Source organism: Octodon degus, unplaced genomic scaffold, assembly GCF_000260255.1.
Source record: "Octodon degus isolate 3935 unplaced genomic scaffold, OctDeg1.0 scaffold00002, whole genome shotgun sequence".
NCBI lineage: Eukaryota > Metazoa > Chordata > Mammalia > Rodentia > Octodontidae > Octodon > Octodon degus.
Genome location: NW_004524578.1, coordinates 4,580,957 through 4,599,568, shown reverse-complemented (window position 1 = coordinate 4,599,568; position 18,612 = coordinate 4,580,957). Strand labels below are relative to the sequence as shown.

General features: G+C 51.1%; 1 protein-coding gene across 1 annotated transcript in view; it reads left to right on the top strand.

The window, feature by feature from the left end:
• The window catches only part of Aldh1a3 (aldehyde dehydrogenase 1 family member A3), a 36,876-nt gene that overhangs the window by 5,575 nt on the left and 12,689 nt on the right, over positions 1-18,612 (top strand). The window contains exons 3-9 of the mRNA XM_004623249.3: positions 1,388-1,528; positions 5,894-6,023; positions 6,429-6,490; positions 7,395-7,523; positions 9,864-9,977; positions 12,671-12,773; positions 15,557-15,741. Coding sequence (XP_004623306.1) covers positions 1,388-1,528; positions 5,894-6,023; positions 6,429-6,490; positions 7,395-7,523; positions 9,864-9,977; positions 12,671-12,773; positions 15,557-15,741 — 864 coding nt within the window. The remainder of the gene's footprint in view (positions 1-1,387; positions 1,529-5,893; positions 6,024-6,428; positions 6,491-7,394; positions 7,524-9,863; positions 9,978-12,670; positions 12,774-15,556; positions 15,742-18,612) is intronic.

Below are 18,612 nucleotides of genomic sequence, written 5' to 3'. Positions count from 1 at the left end.
TCACTGTTTGAGTGCTGCACAGATTTATTTTCCTGAGACAGGGGTCTCTTTATGTTTCTAAGGCTGGCCTGGGCTTTGGGGCTCAAGCAATCCTCCAGCCTCCTGAGTAGCTGGGGCTACCTGGGCTACAGGTGCTGGGTGGATACGCCTCATCTCTACATCGATGATGTTGAAAAGTGGGGCATGGCTCCCCATGCTGAGCTGTGTTGACCAAGGAGGCGGAGAGGCACACACAGGAAGCTGTGAGGTCTGGGCAGGGAGGGCATAATGCTGAGTGGGAGGGATTCCCACTGAATGTCTCTGGGGTCCCCCTATAATGTCAGAGATAAAGCCAAGATCTTGCTCTGGGCTCTGGTTTTTCACTTGTTTGGGTAACAGCTCTAAGCACCTGGAGGTAGAAGCCACCTTGTCCCCAGGAGTAAGAGAAGTCCTGGCCTCCCCTGAAGAGCCCAGACAGGAAATCCAGTGCTCCTGCATCATCCTGGCCCAAGCTTCCATGCCCCTCACCCACCAAGTTCAGAGACAGAGTTTTGGTGGCATCCCTTGCCTGTCTCCAGCATCCACGGCCTGCCACCACACCCTAGGCAGGGCAAGAGGCAGCCTTCAGGATGAGCCATGGCCCAGCAGCAAACAACTCCTGGACGCTTCTTTTTGTGACAGTAGGGATAAATGATGCCCCTTGGAACAGACTTGCTTTAAGAAGAAAGCTTGGAGCGGGAATGTAGCTCGGCAAAGTTCTTGTTTCATCCTAGTACTAAAAAAGAGTAACATTTCTGTTGTAATCATTCTATCCGAGTCGATAAAGCAGTGCAAGAATTGCACCCCCTTAGGGTATGGAGATGGAAGGCAGCGCAGAGGCCCCTGGCCACCGCTGCCCGGCCCAGCCTGCACACTTGTCCAACATGCTCCCTCCTTCAGTCTCCAGAGGCCCGAATCCCCTACTCTCACTCCCGGACCGCCATTCTTAGCTGGAATGGGAACCCTAAGACAGACATTTCCCACCTAGTTTGCGGGCTCAGACAGGTGAGCCAGCACCTGGGGAACCTTCTTGTTCCTTGGGCCACTGCAAGGTTAGTGACTTTACATTTGGAGATGTGTGCTCTTATCAGGGTGACACTTGGCCATTATGGGAATCTTGAAAATGACTTAGACATAAAGCAAAAAAATCACTCGAAAAGCTCCCAGCTACTTAGGTGACTTGGAAACTCACTGCTGCCTGCAGCTAATCTGCCACCTGAGCTTTCCTCCGCTCTGCCATGAGACAGAGGTGCAATGCTGCTGTCCTCAGAAGCAAAACATCCCCAATTTAGTTGCATTCAAAAGTCTCTCTCTCTCTCTCTCTCTCTCTCTCTCTCTCTCTCTCTCTCTCTCTCTCTCTCTGTCTCAGCCCGATGTGGACAAGGCTGTGGAGGCCGCTCAAGCTGCCTTCCAGAGAGGCTCCCCGTGGCGCCGGCTGGATGCCCTGAGCCGTGGCCGGCTGCTGCACCAGCTGGCCGACCTCCTGGAGAGGGACCGCGCCATCCTGGCCGTGAGTACAGGCTCCTGGGCACAGGCATGGCAGGAAAGACTCTCCCCAGGTCTGTCCTCATGTGGTCTGGGGGACAAGCTGGAGGGTGCTGGCCTTGGGTGGCCGTGGGCCTGTTGGTTCTTTGAGGTATGTAAGGGGCTGTGTTGCCAGACTTCATCGTTGTTTTGAAGTCAGACTTTTGTCCCCTGCCATTCAGCTTCTTGACTGAAAAGCTGCCGGAGGAACCACTGCAGCAGTAGTTGCCAGATTTGGGACAGTCACCAGCAGTCCCATGTGGGCTGGGCCTGTCCTGCTCCCTTCTGGCTTTTGGATACTTTGTCTCTTTTTTCCCCATTAACTCTCTTTTCAACTTAAACTTAACCTCATCCTAAATACGATCATCCCCCTTTCCATAGCTTTAGTTATCCATAGTTATTAAATGTAAAATTCCAGAAATAAGCAATTCCCAAATTTTATTATGTTGTTATTGTTCTATTTTGTTATTATTGCTGTTATTAATCTCTGACTGTTCCTGATTTGTAAGTCAAATTTTATCATGAGTACATATGTGGAGGGTAAAACATAGAACGTATGACACTGGGCATTAGCTACAGTTCTCAGGTTCATTTCTTATGTAAACGGTCACTGCGAATGACGTCAGAATGTGTGAGAACAATCCATTTCGAACCTTGAGCCCCGGCATCTAGTAGCAAACAAGGACTCAATGAGAGTGGTCGTCAGTATGAGTGGTCCTCGCAGTGGTGCTCCCTGAAGCCCGGGCCCCAACCCCACTACGTGGTTACCTGGCCAGTAATTTGTAGGTCTCTTAATTCCTTAGCTATGAAATGGGCATGTCAATGGTGTTCCGCCCCGACACTAGACTGCTCCCGTGGTACGGAGCTGGGAAGTAGTAAGGAGTAAGTCAGGAGTAAATACGTTATTTGACACCATCTTCAACCGTTCTTTGGGTCCTGAGGTAGGTGACCAGAGGACATCTTGGGGATACTGGGGCCTGAGATCATTTGCAACCAACACATTCAGGGCTTGAACAGCTAGGACTCCTGTTTTTAAAACTTGTTTCAAACCCTGAGACCAACTTTGCAGGAGAGGAAATCTCCTTTTTGGCCTTTGACTTGGAAAATTGGCTTCTCTAGCATTAGGAACCAGAAATGGAATGACCACCCCTTTAAAGGCCAGTGTCAGCCAGAACCCCAACACTGCTTTTGCCCCAGAATGTCTTTCTTGGGGGTAGAAGAAGTCCTGGATGTATGTCCCTGAGGAAGCATCTTATGCAGAGAGCAAAGTCCATCCCTTTGCCCTTCCCTCTGCTCTTTCCTTCCTTCTGATCTCCCCCTCTTCTTCTCTCCCCCTCTTCCTAGCAGCAGGTGGGCACATTCACCCGATCCCAACGAAGGTGTTTCCTTCCCAGGGGAGCCCTGCTCTCCACACAGGGCCACCGGCCACTTCCCGCACCCGCAATCCAGTCTCAACTCTCAAGCTGCCAAACTGGCTTTTTCAAAAACATTTCTGTTTTTCCCAGCATGAGCTCATCAGTCTGCAATGTCCGTGTGGCCTAATAGCTGGCTCAGAGGATGTGCCCTGGGCACCCCTCCCCACCCTGTCCTCAAGTGTCAGTATCATCCTGGGTGCAGCTTCTGCAAGGCCACCTTCCCCTTCAGCCCGCTCCATTGTCTCAGCGCGACTGTGTTTTGATAGCAGCCGGGGTGGGGGGGGGGGGCGTTGCAGAAAACCTGGACGCCATCCAGAAAATTGCTCTTTGCCACAACGTGAAAGGGACACGAGAATGACTGGCAAATACGGCTTTAACCTCTGACCACGTCCTAAGAAGCTGCCCCTCATGTTCCACCTCGCTCTGGTTTCCTGCCCTGCAAGTAGCAGAGTGCTTTTTTCTACCAAACTCTTGCCATCTTGGTGGTCGGGTGGAGCGGGGTGTTCGTTCTGTTTGCATGTGCTACACGTGGTAGGATCCGGAAGCCCCTGATGTTTACTCCCTCACGGAGCCCCTGGGCCCAGGCTCTGGCTCACTGGGGGCGTGTTTTGGGAGTGCCATGCAGATTCTCTTTTTCAACCTGAGTGTCATTTCTGGGCTCCCTGGCTCTGCGTCAGGCATGTTGACCACACAGGGGCAGCACGCCTGGCACTTTCTCCTCTTCCCTGAGCACCTTAGCGTTGCCATAGCTTCATTTTTCAGAAGGTCCATTTTTCTCTTAAATCTTAAAGGAAATAATCTTAGGAGTGGCTCTGCTTTACTGCTGGTTGAACCAGGACAATCAGTCTAAGCTTAAGAGGTGACTGTTCCGTTGAGTAGCCAGAGCTTGATTTCCCAGGTTCAATCCTGTGTACGCATTCGCCTGTGAATTCTTTTTTCAAAAAAAGAATTTTCTGTCTAAAAGTATTGCAACCTAGGTTTTGCTTGGATAGAATCGATAAAAACAGTCTTGAAAAATTATGTTGTTATTCCAATAAGCAACCTAGGCCAAGCTGATGATAAAAAAAAAAAATCAGCTACTGCTTGCTGACTGCCTGCTGGCACAGGGCTACCTGACCTGTGGTACTGATTTTCCCATCTCAGAAATGAGGAAATGGAGGCTCAGAGAGGGGAGGCAACTTGTCCACATTCAGCCAATCAGAACTGACAACAGATAATTGGCTTCACCCCCTGCATCCTCCCTACCCCCCATGCCCACCCCCCCGCCACTGCACTGCTCCATCTAAGTCCTCTTCCCTGTCCTGTCCCAAAAAAGATCCAGCAGTAAGCTCCGGGGTCCGTGGCAGAGACTGGTCAGCAGAGCCAAGTCCTGGAGACCTTTCGGTATCATTTGCGGTTGAAGGCTTCTCCTGGGAAAACGAAAGTCCAGCCTGAAATGTCCATCAATAGATGCTAAAGCACAGTTTGTTGGATGTCACCTTGAACTGACTTGTTCCCTGCATGACAACTGCTGTGCATGGAGTATGAGCCCAAGACCTGGGCTGGTCCTGGCATCTCTGGCATCTCACAGCCCTCCGTCCTTGAGCCCCCAGGTAGACTGCTAAGTCCCCGTCTGTGCCTGAAAGGAAGAATAGAATCTTTATCCATCTTTATCGGCTCTGGTGTGGCCACCTGCGTAGCACCCAGGGCCACGCTGCGGTTGGGGCTCATGTTACTTGAATCTCTTAACTCACACCTATCCTAGGAGGGAAGTCCCATTATTATTCTCATTTTACAGATTTGGAAACCGAGGAGGTGGGTGGGGCCGGGGATCCAGGAACATACCCAGGCTGCTGAGCTAGTGTTTGTCAGAAGTGGTTGTCTCCTAGGAAGAGGGGTCTTGGCCCAGGCCAATAGCAGAGATCAGACAGAGCAGGCCAAAGCATCTCTAGCCTTCCAAGATGAGCATGGCATGGGGCAGCCCCCAGAGAGTGGTCACCGAATGTGAGATACTCTGACCTCAGTCCTGGCTATCTTGGTGGCCATGGCTGAATCACTGGGGTCTGTTAGCTTGATACTTGCACCTTGAAGTGGGAATTGAGATGTGCAGCTCTGGAGCAGATTTTGTGCACGCATCTGGGTCAGAGCCCTGTGTAGGACGAGGCCCTTCCTCCCTTGTTTCATCACCATCCTGCTCCATTGATGCTTCAGCAGGAATCCAGCCCTGGGCGATGCGGCGGGGTGGCCATTTCCTGCAGAGCCTGATGACTGGCAGTTTCAGTGCCGCTCTCCACTGGAGCTGCTTGTCTGAGGGACAAAGGAGTTCTCTTTCTCCCAGGCTGGAAATAGAAAAGAATTCCTGCCATTGAGCGCCCGCTGCTCGCCTGGAGAACCACCTCCCTCGAGAGCCGGCAGCAGGCTCCGCTCCCTGCTCCACATCCGGCTGCACAGCGTGCTAGGAAAGCATCACATCTTTGTGTTGGTGGCATGACCTTTCTGGGCAGTCACCCTTTCCACAGCCACCTTGAGCAACTGAGCAGAGAGAGGAGAACCAGTGCAATCCTTTTCTCTTGTAAAAAGAAGCTACTTTCTCTCCAGCTCCTTGGAATGCACAAGCCCAGGTGTCTGGGTCCCACAGCTGAGGCCCCCGTGCTCTGGACAGAAGACCCCAGTGTCCCCATGGATCCCTTCCCACCAAGGCTTCAAATGAGTTTTCCAGGCAGACATAGCCCATGCTGCAGCACAGCCCCCAGCTGCGGGTGTTTGACAATAAGAGATCCTTGCCAGTCTGGCAGAGTTGGGTTTCAGCCTACTGCTGTACTTTCTGATGTGACACCTAGGACTGAGGCCTAGACACCAACATCTTAGGACTAGGTATCCCCCATGCCCTCTAACAGCCTCACTGTCAACAAGAAAAGGAAGCCACACCTGCAGTGGGTGCCATCCTGTCGTTGCAGACCCTGGAGACTATGGATACTGGGAAGCCCTTCCTCCATGCCTTTTTCGTCGACTTGGAGGGCTGCATTAAGACCTGCAGATACTTTGCAGGGTGGGCAGACAAAATCCAGGGCAGGACCATCCCCACAGGTGAGCCCAGACAGGACAGACTCTTCCTCCTTTGGGGTCTCTTTGGGGGCTGTCACCTCCCTCTGCTGGCCCTTCACCTCGAATTCATCCTTACTGCTCTGGCCTCCCCCAGTGGCACTGGGAACCTTCTAAGCAACTTACTCATTTTGAGGGGCTATAGGGAGGATCAAGCCCAGAGCCCCACACATCCTGTGCAAGAATGATTGCAGATGTTCTTGCACTGAGCTACAAACTTCACCCATTTTAATTCACTATGAACTTGAAGTTACTTCTTTGTGTCGTAAACAAGACAAGGAGCTGGCATCCATGTGGGTTTCTGGGTTTCCTTCTTGTCTTTCTATCTTTCAAATTCTTCACCCTGATTAAATGGGTGTGTCCATCCCTGGCCTGTCACCTCTCTTTCAGATGACAATGTTGTGTGCTTCACCAGGCATGAGCCCGTCGGGGTGTGCGGGGCCATCACTCCAGTAAGTACAGCAGCTTTTCCTGATAGATAGATCCTCCGCAGATAGCACCCCACTGCCTTGTGTCCTTTGGAACCAGTTTCTGGCGTGCTTGGCCCACAGCACCATTGTTGATTGAGGAAGTGTTTGGCAGCGTGGGGCCCTGTGCTTGCGGACTCCTCAGGTGGTTTGTTTCCCATTGCTGCTCTAAGTCACTGGCTCTAGTGAGGCACCAGCAGATGTGGTGGATTCCAGATGGGGGGATCAGGTGTGGACAAGATCCACAGAGAGCCATTCTCTCAGCTGGGCCCTGGAGAATGGGAAGGATTTGTTTGTCAGAAAGAAGGGTTTCCCAGGCAGTAGGAATTCAAAGGTGTGGGGTTGGCTGGCCCACTTGGGAAGGAACAGCATGGATGCTGCTGGGGCCAGAGCTTGGGTGGGATGAGCATGCAACTAGGGCCAGCTTCAGCAGCCTTGGCTGCCAAGAAGAGCTGTGGACTTTAGTCCCTGAACTGTGAATGCTCATGGGAGCTGGGAATGCCACGGTCCTGCCCATCTGGGAAGACTCAGGCTACCCGTTGCTGTGGCACTGGGCAGGGAACAGGGGAGACAAGTGACATCAAGAAGTGAGGGCTGAAAAACTGCATCATAGAGACCAGGGGGCAGTGCACAGTTTGGAGGGGTTGTAGCAGTACACACGCAGCACACCTGCTTTGCAGAGGCTGCCTATCAGCACTTCCCAGCATGCAATTTAGCGAGCACGGGTGGGGGTGCTGTCTGGTCATTGTCCACTCCTGTTCTCCCTGTGCTCCCAAATCTTGGTGAGAGCGTATGCCCTCCTGGGAGGCATCACTGGGCACCCTGCATGGGGAGGTGAGGTGGGGTAGGGTGTCCAGGCCCTCACGGCTCTTCCTGTGGTCTGCCCCAGTGGAACTTCCCCCTACTGATGCTGGTGTGGAAGCTGGCACCTGCCCTGTGCTGTGGGAACACCGTGGTTCTGAAGCCGGCAGAGCAGACTCCCCTGACTGCGCTGTATCTCGGCTCACTGATCAAAGAGGTGAGACGTCCAAAAGGGAATATGTGCTCTTGATAACATTCCCCCTCTGGGAACCGGGTCAGCATCGCAAGACGCGACGGCGGCGGCAGGCTCCTGCCGAGTGGGAGGGAATGCCGCCTGTGTTTTGCTTGGCGGCTGTGCTGTCTTCCTTCTGCTTGTGGTCACTGAGCTGGAAGGAACGCCATTCCTCCCAGGGGTCCTAATGAGAATGCATCACTCTTATTATGCGCTCAAACCTATAGTTTAGGACTCAATGTTTTGTCTAGAGGGTCTGCAGGGGGGTGACCCAAAGCAGAGCCAAATGTCCAGAAGGTTCTCGGGCTGTGCACTGGTGAGGAATGAAAAGCTCCTGTTTTCTCCAGTAGCCACGGGAATGCCAGCCTCTGATCGGTACCTGTGGGCAATTCCCACCCACACCCCGGGTAGCCACAACTCAGGGAAACAGCGGCGCAGAGGGACGCCTCCTCCCAGACACACCTGGTGACATATTTTCATCATTTGATCACCAGCTTGTATATAGCAAAGATTTAGAAAAAAAGAATCAGTAGGAAAAGGATAGGAGAAAAAGAACCATTCATTTCACTTTGCATCTGGGTTAATACCCAGATCAAGGTCAGACGACCAACATTCAACCAGTTTTCACTTCTCTTTGAGCTGTGATAGAGAATATGGTCGCAGAGGCAATGAGGCGGGAGGGATCTGACATCACAACTGTTGGCGATTAGTGCCTAGGAAACTAAAAGGTTGGTTTTTCAAAATAGCATTCTCAGCCATGTGGATGAGTCACGGCCATTGCTTGGTCAATGTGCTCTCTGTGAAAGCCTGAGAGAATGTTTTCTCTCCATGTGACTCTCCTTAGGCACACTCTACATCATCGATCACTTTCCTCTTTGGCCCCATAATCTCCTTGATAAGAAAATTTGGGATACAACTGAGTTATATGTCGTTACAGTACAAGTTCTCATACATGGCTGACACTGACAAAGGTTCTACAATCTGAGGTACAGGATCTCAGGATAAATCCTGAGGGGATTTCACTGATCTTATCAGATCCAAAAGCTACAACTCTTGTTGCATAGGTCTTGCTTTACCTTGGTCTTAACCATCCAGCAGAAAAGTATAAAAACGGAGTATAAGAAGTAAAGCCATGCTGTTATGTTGAGCTAGAGGGGACTCAGGTCAACAATTTCTGACACTGCCAGTGACGTGGAAGACCCAATACTATTATGGACTACTGGACTCTTTTGGAATATTTTGCTGAGTTCACACACCTATACTATTCAAATGATGGAACCAAACAAAAAGGGGGATGCAGATGAATGTCCATTTTGTATTTGTGTATTCAAAATGGTTAGGATAGATATATAGTTACATTCTCTTAATGAATAGAGGGATTTGTTCTAATGTTTTTTTTAATCGGATATCATGTCTGCATCTTGTACAGCAAATAACCACTAGGAAGGGAGTATGCAATGTGTTAATTATTGAAACTGTCCTACCAATTTGATTTGAAACTATCTCATTGCTATTTGTTTCTCAATAAAATTATGGAGAAAAAAATTTTTAAAAATAAAATAAAATAGCATTCTAGGTAAGAGGTGGGGAACCTCAGAGAGAGGCCTTATAGCGCACTTGGTCTGTGGTGTCCCTGGTGAGGGAGGCGGCCTTGTGTGTGCAAATCTGGGTGTCAGTGTGAAGGAGCTAGGTGTGTCCATCCTTGGTGTGAGCCAAGATGTGTAAGCAAAGGACACAGAGGGGCTACTCTCTTGTCCCATTGGGGACATAAGTGGGGCAGATGGAAAAACGCATGCTATTGCTCCAGAGGGTGCTTTTCAGCTGCCTGGGAGCTGCAGCGGTGTGACCCAGGTGCTTCTCCATAGGCACACACTTGTACGCGGGCTTTCACACACACCTGTAGGTATGCACACGCCAGTAGTATAGTCACATGCTCATGTTACTCATGCATGCATATGTATACATGCACACACAAGCTTCACACACATGCACATACATGCATGCATACACACCCCTGTGTGCTCACACATGCACACTCACACAACACACGGGCGCTGAAAGGTGCCTTGCTGCACAAGGACTGCTGCCACCTTGTGGTCTTACTGCATGTTTGCTCAGAGCTCCACAAGGTGGGAAGCCCTTCCTGGAAAGGGAAGCCTGTGCCCTGGGCCAGGACCCTGGGTTGGCTCCAGGGTGCAGCAGCCGAGGTGCCCGAGTCCTGGGGTCTCCCTGGGGGCTGCTGTGCTCCCAACCTCCCAGCCTGTTCACCTCTCAGTGGCAAGGCTGTGTCTCCTCCGCCTGTCATGCTGTCTCCACTCCCCCCAGGTCGGCTTTCCTCCTGGCGTGGTGAACATTGTACCAGGATTTGGGCCCACAGTGGGAGCAGCGATTTCTTCTCACCCTCTGATCAACAAGATCGCCTTCACTGGGTCCACGGAGGTAAGTCCCCGGATGCCCACGAGGGGCAAATGGCTTCCTATTCCAGACCCCCAAATGCCTGCTTTGAAAAGCTAAACTGTGTTTTGTTTTTCTTCTAAGCATGACCATAATACATACATTTGGTTAACAGTCATTGATCTAGCTTCCAAACTAAGTAAATATATAATAGAACACAGAAACCTTGGAGGAAGGCAGAGAGATGAGATAACAATGTAAAGCGTCTATGCAGCAAACACCATCCTGAGGACTAAGAGTTAACTGATAAGCGGGGGGAAAACAAGGGCTCGGGGTGCAGCCCTTCTCGGGTGAAGCGCTCCTGCGAGTGAGTGAAAAGCAGATAGTGGGATGGTGAGCACCTGAGGTGCTCAATACACTTAGCTGATGGAGGCCGGGAAGATAGCCTGGCGGTCTAAGCGCCAGCCTGGCAAGTGCGAGGACCCGGGTTCGAACCCCAGTACTGCATGCCATACTAGCCCCAGAACCCCGGGCAGGCCATACAGGCCACTGAAACTGGGCGTGGTGGTGCACAGCTGTAATCCCAGAGCTGGGGAGGCTGAGGCAGGAGGATCACTATGAGTGTGAACTACGTAGTGAGACCCTGTATCTCTAATTAATTAATTAATTAATTAAAAATAACACAGACTTAGCTGACTGGTAACCAGAGGCATGGTAATCACCAAAACCAGACAAATGTAAATTCAAATAAAAATGCGACACCTTTTATCTCTTAATTTGGTAAAAACTGAGTAGTGTTGTTAGGCATTTGGGATCTCACTATTCCCCAGGTGGGAGGTAAGACTTAGGAGTATTGCTTTAAATTTTCAAAGGGAGAAGCCTTTGATTCAGAAATCGCATTTCAAAGAAACTACTGTGTTTGGAGAGATACTGCCATGCACATTGAGGACATTTCACATATGTCACATCTAACCTGTGAAATGTTTAACAGTCGTCAGGTAGACAATGAAATATGGCTTTGATCTATTGTGAGCTCCAAGAAGGCGAACTACAGGAAATTATTTACCATGCGATCCCAGTAGTGAAAGTGGTTTGTATGTGTGCATGTGTGTGTGCATGGGGAGACATAGGAGTTTTCTGGACGGATTTTCAAGAAAAGACTATGGCCACCTATGGGGTATGTCCTGAGTACTGGGGTCACAAGACACAGACTCCCCCTTTAATTTTATGTACTTCTACCTATGGAATTATTTTTAGTGAGAAAGTTCTGTACTTAAAATAACGGAGAGAACTTTCCCATGCAGTAAATGTCTCCATATCCCTTGTCTTTGGTCTAGCCAGGAGCCCATGGCCCCTTCCTGCAGCCCTGACGGAGGATGCTGCCTCTTTAGCAGCCAGGATGGTCGTGTGTGTGGGTTATGCGCAGATCAGGCCCTCATTTAAAGCCACCATGGCATGGGTACAGCATTAAAACAGCCAGTGGTGCTCAGTATGCTGACTGGAGTAGTGAGTCTACCTCTGGCTTTGGGGACAGGACGTGGACTCCTACCCCCGAGTGGCTCTCAGTCTTTCTCTGTTGTCTGATCCAGTAGTGAAGCTTTCTCTGCCCCTCTCAAGCTCCTCGGCAGACTTCCTGAGCCCCTTTTAGGTGGCCATGGGTCCAGCTGAGTGGCGCCCTCCTCACTTAGCAACCAACATCAAGAAAGTGGCCTCAGTGACCCCTGGGGACTGCTCAGCCACAGCAATCTCCATACCTAGGTCACCCTGCCGTCTTGAGCTGCAAGAACGCAGTTCTTCCTGTACGTCAGGAGCCTGGAGCGGGTGCCTGCCACACATCGCCACTGTGGATCCATTCCAGGCCTCACGGAGGCCACCATCCTCGAGCTCACAGAATTTAGTTTTCCTTTTGGCGGCGCTGAGGGTGGAAGGTGCTCAGCTCCACCACTGAGCCGCAGCCCAGCTGGTGCTTCCTTGTGTGCATGGCCCCAGATATTTTTTTTAATTTTGAGACAGGCTCTGTCCAGGCTAGGTTTGAACTTGTGATCCTACTGCCTCAGCCTCTGAAAGTGCTAGGGTTACAGGCGCCTGGCTTTACTTACTGCCCAGGAGAAGTGAGAAGGGCACACGGAGCCAGCCCTGCTCTCTGGTGGTGGATGGAGACAGCCCCTGAGGTGCCCGATCTGGGAGGCTGTGTGCTGCCGTTTGCTCTGTTACCGGTGGTGCACCCTACACAGTCTTGCAGTCTGTTGCCAGAGGTGGGTCCTTCCCATCCTGAGGGTCTCTGCTCTTCCTGCTTCCCTGACTCTGGAAGCTTCCTTTGAATTACACCAGAGCCACGCAGAACCCCGTTTTCCATTGGGCTGCAGGATTTCAGCTGATGCTAGCAAGACTGGGAGACCTGCCCCTAGTGCCTCGAGCCTTTTTCCCTGGGCAGTGGGTAGGGCTCACTGGGACTGTGCCCAGCTGCGTCCATGGGGAACTCCTTGGGCCCCGGGAGGCCACACTCACTCCTAGAAGCGGATCAGTTCAGACCGTGGACTTTAGGAATCATGGTCTTATTTGCAAGCACATGCTGCAAAGACCTGTGTGAACCTAGTAGTGTGGAGGCCTGGGGCACCCTGCAGGGTGGCTGTCCACACTCACGCAGTGCCTCCTCCCAGCCAGAACGTTTTCTGGTGTGTGCATTTGGGCCAGGTTTGGCCATGTTTATGTTTTCTGGCCTGTTTCTTCTCCTGAAGGTTGGAAAGCTGGTTAAAGAAGCTGCATCTCGGAGCAACCTGAAGAGGGTGACGCTGGAGCTGGGGGGCAAGAACCCCTGCATCGTGTGTGCCGATGCTGATCGTGAGTCTCTGCCCAGCCTGGGTGTGGCCTGGCCTCTGGGGCCCCGTAGATCTCTGCATGCTTTCTGGACCAAATTCAGATCCGTTTGAGAGAGAGACACATGTGCACGGACACACAGTGGGGCTCTTTTCCATCTTGGGTCAGCCTGCCTGCCTCTCCACAACCATGCCACACAGAGGGAGAATAGAGCCTGGGGCTCATGGCTGATAGGAAGCTGCCCCTGAGAGGGGCACAGCTTAGGTGGCAGCTGATGGGTGTTAGGTCCTCGCAATTAGGCCCATCATAACCTGAGGAGAAAAACTATAGACAACCATTCTGTTCAAGCAGGAAACCCCCCACTTGCTCAGCCAAAGACTAAAATACCTGTGTTTATCATGTTGGTTCCTAGGCTCGGCTCTCAGGCTTTCGGGAAACCCTGTAAGTTTATAGAATGCCACTCTGTAAGTCAACCAGATGCTTCTACCATCCTGTACCTCCCCCAGGTGCTTCCCGTTCGCCAAGAGACCCCACCTATACCTCAGTTAGTCTATGAAGTGGATTCTCTTCCTTTGTTCCTGGTCAATGGCCTTCTCACCGTTACCAGGCTGCAGCCAGCCTGAAATAAAGATATGACTGGTTGCCTCAATCCTGCCTGTCCTAGTGGGGTCACTCCTCAGAGTCTATCTAGCCTGACAATAGGGCTGCCTGTTTCTCCCTCTGCTCAGCTGGACTGGGGCCATAAGGAGCAGGGAGGCCCAGTTTCTCCTCCAGGGTCCCCTCTTGGGTGTGGGTCAAGAAGACAAGGAGAAGGGAGCAGACAGCCGCTCCCAATTCCTGGGCATTTGTTGTTCTACTTTTCCAGTCGTTGGATTGTCTCCAGTTCTCTGGAGAAGAGTGGTAGTGGGGATTGAACAACAGTTATTTATTTCTTCTTTCTTTGTCTTGGTCTGACAATGGTGTTGACTCTTAAAAAAAGAAAGAAAGAAAGAAAGAAAGAAAGAAAGAAAGAAAGAAAGAAGCTGCAACTGGTGGTCTGTGCTCTCTCTCCCTGTACCACCTCCTGCCTGGGAAAGACACCTGCGTAGCAACTTGGGAGCAGCTCATATCTTACTAAAATTTCATGACACAATATACTGTATATGCTATTCTTGGCAGCTGTGGCCAGAGCAGGCAGAAAGGACCATGCTGGGCGGGAGTTTGTTCACCTGTGACAAGGTCAGCTATCAAAAGGTGTGACTTCCCAAATAGCTTGAAGCACCTTTGGCTTAAAGTACAGCCTCCCCCACCTGTCCATGGTGCCAGCAATACCGGTCACAGAGAACAAAGCTTTCTAGTCCACGGGCAGATAAGACTAGAATCTCAAATATCCCAGAAAAAACAATGACCCTGGCAAGAGTTCTCACTTAGATGTAAATGACTGATATTAGCTCCTTTCTCTGAAGCCGGTTTTCAATAGGAGGACAGACAGGGAGAGGAGACAAGCTCTAGGGAAGGGTGGGACACAGGATGCCCTTTTCCTGCCTGGTGCCGCTTCTTGGTGGAAGTGTCATTGGTATTGCTAATGCTTCCTGGGGCCATGTGAGGCTCTTTTGGGTATTGCCATGAGGTGACCCATATTTGGAGGCTCTGGCTGCCACCCTAGAGCCTCCAGCTGTGCATCAAGGACCCCACCTGTACTCAGCTCGTCCTCTTGTCCTCTCAAAGAGGAAATCTGCAACTGAAGCACAGGTGCACCCTGTTTGGGGGTTGGCATTACAGAACTCATGAAAACACATTGTGGAACTGTCTCCTGCCCTCCTCCCCCCTCCTCCAGGTAGTGCCAGTCCACACAATTAAACCCTGCCTTAATATCAAGGGTAGCATGCCACCTTTCACCTGCCACTCCATCCACCACCCTGACTCTATCGGGGTGCAAGAAATGAAGCTGCTGTCTTCCAGAAGGATTGTGTTCCTTGCGACAATGATGTCCCACTGCCACTACAGTTTACACACACAGCCTGCGCAGGGCAGTGGCCTCCTCAAAGCTGTGGGCAGAGTCCCTCAGAACTGCCTGGTAAGCTTAGATAGGCCTGTGCTCATCGCTGTGGCTTCATGCCGAAGGCAACTAGTGTTCTTGAGCAAGCAACAGTGTCCAGGGTGCTGAGAAGCCAGCCAGGCACCGAGCACTGGGTGCCCCACCAGCAGCGCAAAGGCCAGCCACTGCCATCTCTCTCACCCAGTGTCTTCCCAAAGACTGGGCTGAACAGCCCCCCAGCTGGGTCTCAGTAGCTGATTTCAGTTCAACATCAGCTCCTAATTCAGTCAGCCTTCAGGCAGATACAATGCCTTGGTCCCCTTCTGAGACCTGGGTGGTGTTAGGTTACTTCCCAAGATCCTCTTCCACTCAAGGTAGAAAAGTTGGACTTCCTTAGAAATCCTCATCACGTGCCTACATCAGTACTTGCCAAGAATTTGTACTCCCCTGCCAGAGAACACGAGTTTGTCCTGAAGAAAAAGGGGAGGAGAGGGTCCCACTGGCAAATGAAATGGAGACTGGTCCTCAAATCTGGGCTCATTAGCATAATAGAGGTACTGAGTGGTCCTGCAGTCAGAAGACTTAATAACCCCGAACTTGGTGAATCTGCTGTCCTTCTTCCCATACTCTCTGCTTGGGAAATGCTGAGAACAAAATTAATTTCTGAAAAGCAGCCCATCCTGGGGCCTGTTTTCTTATGTGGGCAATTAGAATCGCAGCTGTCGCCAAGCCTGCTCTAACAACTTAATCGCTTCCTCTTGCCTCGCCCGCCCGCACCCTGCCTCTCCAGTGGACTTGGCAGTAGAGTGTGCCCATCGGGGAGTGTTCTTCAACCAAGGACAGTGCTGCACGGCGGCCTCCAGAGTGTTCGTGGAGGAGCAAGTCTATGCCGAGTTCGTGCGGCGCAGCGTGGAGTACGCCAGGCAGCGGCCCGTGGGAGACCCCTTCGATGTCAAGACCGAGCAGGGGCCCCAGGTGAGCTACCCAGCCATGCGTCTGCGTTGGTGATGCCACAAGGGTCGCGCTCAAAGGAAGGACTGCAGATGGACACTGCCACGCAGGCGTTTGTTTAGAAACTGATCGGGTTGCAGCAGGGCTATAAAAGGAGGCTGTATACACAGAGTCACAGGCCCTTGGGAAAAGGCACTGTCCCCAGGGCAAGAGGCCATCTCAGAGTGCTTTGCTCCTTCTGGGCCTTGGCCAGCTTCCGACAGCAGTCTGGCTCTGAGGCCTCTGAGCCCATGTGCGTTATGGCACAAGCTGACCCTCGGAAACCAAAGAACCCTGCAGACAGAGCTGTGGGGAGGGGTGTGCCTCGGGCAGTCACACGTGTCTCTGGAGACTGGTTTGGGCAGCCAAGGACGGATGGAAATGACCATAACCATGAGGTTTAATAACCTCTTTAAAAGGGCACATCCTGTATCACTTTCTTGCTAATTATGAAGTGAACAGATGGATAAATATTTAAAAGAGAACAGCCTGACCGTCCCATGCATTATGGAAATGGAGTTCGGCAGCGATCCACTACTTTAAGCCAAAGTCCTGCCCTAACCCTGAAGTTTCAAAACACATGTCCATGACTTACCCCACTGGCACCTACTTGGGAAGCTCCCGCCTGCCTACTGCTTTGGCACCACGTGTTTACACAGGAAGCTGTAGATCTAAGCTCAGATGCGGCTCTGTGGCTCTGGAAAAGTCGCACAATCCACCCACCACATTTCCTCACCTGGAAAAATGGGAGTAATAGAAGATACTATGACGGCTGCAGGGTACTTAGCAAGTTCTCAATGCAGGGTAGATTTTTGTTATTTTTCAAGGGAGAGGAAGATGGGATGACAGCTGTCTGACCTAGGTGACATGAATATCTATGGGACTTAAGTCTCTTTTCAAGTTTTGCTTAGCCATCAGTGGGGACCTGCTGGCTGGGGAAGAGGAGGTGAAAGGCACTTTCTGGCCCCAGTTTCCTCTGCCAGGTCCCAACTCTACGTTCTGCAAGTCTGACGCTATGCAAGCACAGGAGAAAAGAAGCTTTATTTATGGGCCCAAACTTGGCAGCCAGTGATGTAATCAATGGCCTTGGTTGGATTTCGGGTCTGAATGCACACATGACCACAAGTCATTATTGAAGCCACCACAGGTTTTACACTAATCCAGAATCAGTGGGACATATGTGATCTGATCCCCATCGTAAGGACCCTGCCTACCCTGTCATTATTTGTACATCGTCTCAAGGCTCCAGCCTTGACTTGTAAAGCCAGATACACGAAGCTGTCCCCCAGCAGCTGCAAGGAGAATGGGTGTTGATTTCACCAGTACTTTTATACCATGGTTCAAAGTCCTTTTGAAAGCTCACTTAAGCTGTCTAACCTCAGCATATTATTTTAGGATGCTGTTGAGCTTTTTTTTTTTTTTTCTCCCAGAGTGCTTTTTCATCTATGCTAATAAGCTTTTACTCTGAGAGGACTTACAGCTGTCTAAATAGTCTGTCTGTCTCATGCCTGTAAAAGAGTGGGCTGACCTAGATTGGTGTCCGCTGCTGGGGAGCTGCTAGCTGGAAGGCTCCAAAATCATCCAGATTCACTTGGCAGCTGAGCTACCAGGCACATGCACGTGACGCGGGCCACCTGGCCAGGCCAGGACCTGGAAATGTCCTCCCTGATAGAGAGCCAAGTGCAGGGTCAGGCCGTATTTGGGGACCATATTTTGCATTTCTGGAGTTGTGCCCTTCCCTGTCCTCTCACTTCCTGGTAGGTCTGTCTTCCTGTCTGGGAGGCACCAGCTGATAGCTCATGAATGAGTGTTAGGTGTGAACAGTGTGTTCATAAGGACTGACCCGGGAAAGGAGCTTGGAGGTGCAGGATTTCCATGCACAGGTGAGGTCTTCCAGGCAGGACAGGCTCAGTAGCCAGCCAGGACTTGCAGCTTGAGGAGACTCTTTGAGGGGCCCCTGTTGGCCCCCAGGGAAGAGATTCTGTAAGCTCTGGCACCTTTAATCCAGGGTTCAGCTCAGGCAGGGGAACGTTGAGAGGAACCTGAGCACAGAGTACATGCACATGCAGAGCACCTGTTCCTGTGAAAGGGCATATAAGTAACATCTTCTGAAGAACATGTGGGCATATGCAATCACACACAAGACTCCGGAGTAGGTGACTTCTCTTACGCACACACTCAAAGACATACACGGGAAGGACCCAAAGTGGGGTTTCCAAGTGGAACACATTTGTAGTTTCTGTAAGCATTACCATGTTATGCTTAGTCCATGGAACAGCGGTTCCTACCTTTTTGACATCAGGGAGTTTCATGGAAGACAGTTTTCCACAGCTGGAAGGGAGAAAAGTTCAGGAGGGAGGAGAGGAGAATTGATTTTGTGAGGATTCAAGAAATACACACCTAGACCCTTCCCTGTGCAGTTCATAGTAGGGTTCAAGCTCCTATGAGACCCTAATATCACTGCTCATGTCCCAGAAGGCCAAGCTCAGGCAGTGAGTCCAGTTGTGAGAGCAGCTATAAACACAGAAAGGGCTTGGCTCACCATCTAGCTCCCACTTCTTGCATGCAGGCCAGTATCTAACAGACCATAGTATGGTACTGGAAAAAGGCCATAGGTTAGGGATGCAAGGTACTGAAGAAAGGCCATAGGTTAGGGACGCATGGTACTGGAGAAATGCTATAGGTTAGGGATGCATGGTACTGAAGAAAGGCCATAGGTTAGGGATGCAGGGTACTGGAGAAAGGCCATTGGTTAGGGACACATGATACTGGAGAAAGGCCATAGGCTAGGGACGCATGGTACTGGAGAAAGGCCATAGGCTAGGGATGCATGATACTGGAGAAAGGCCATAGGCT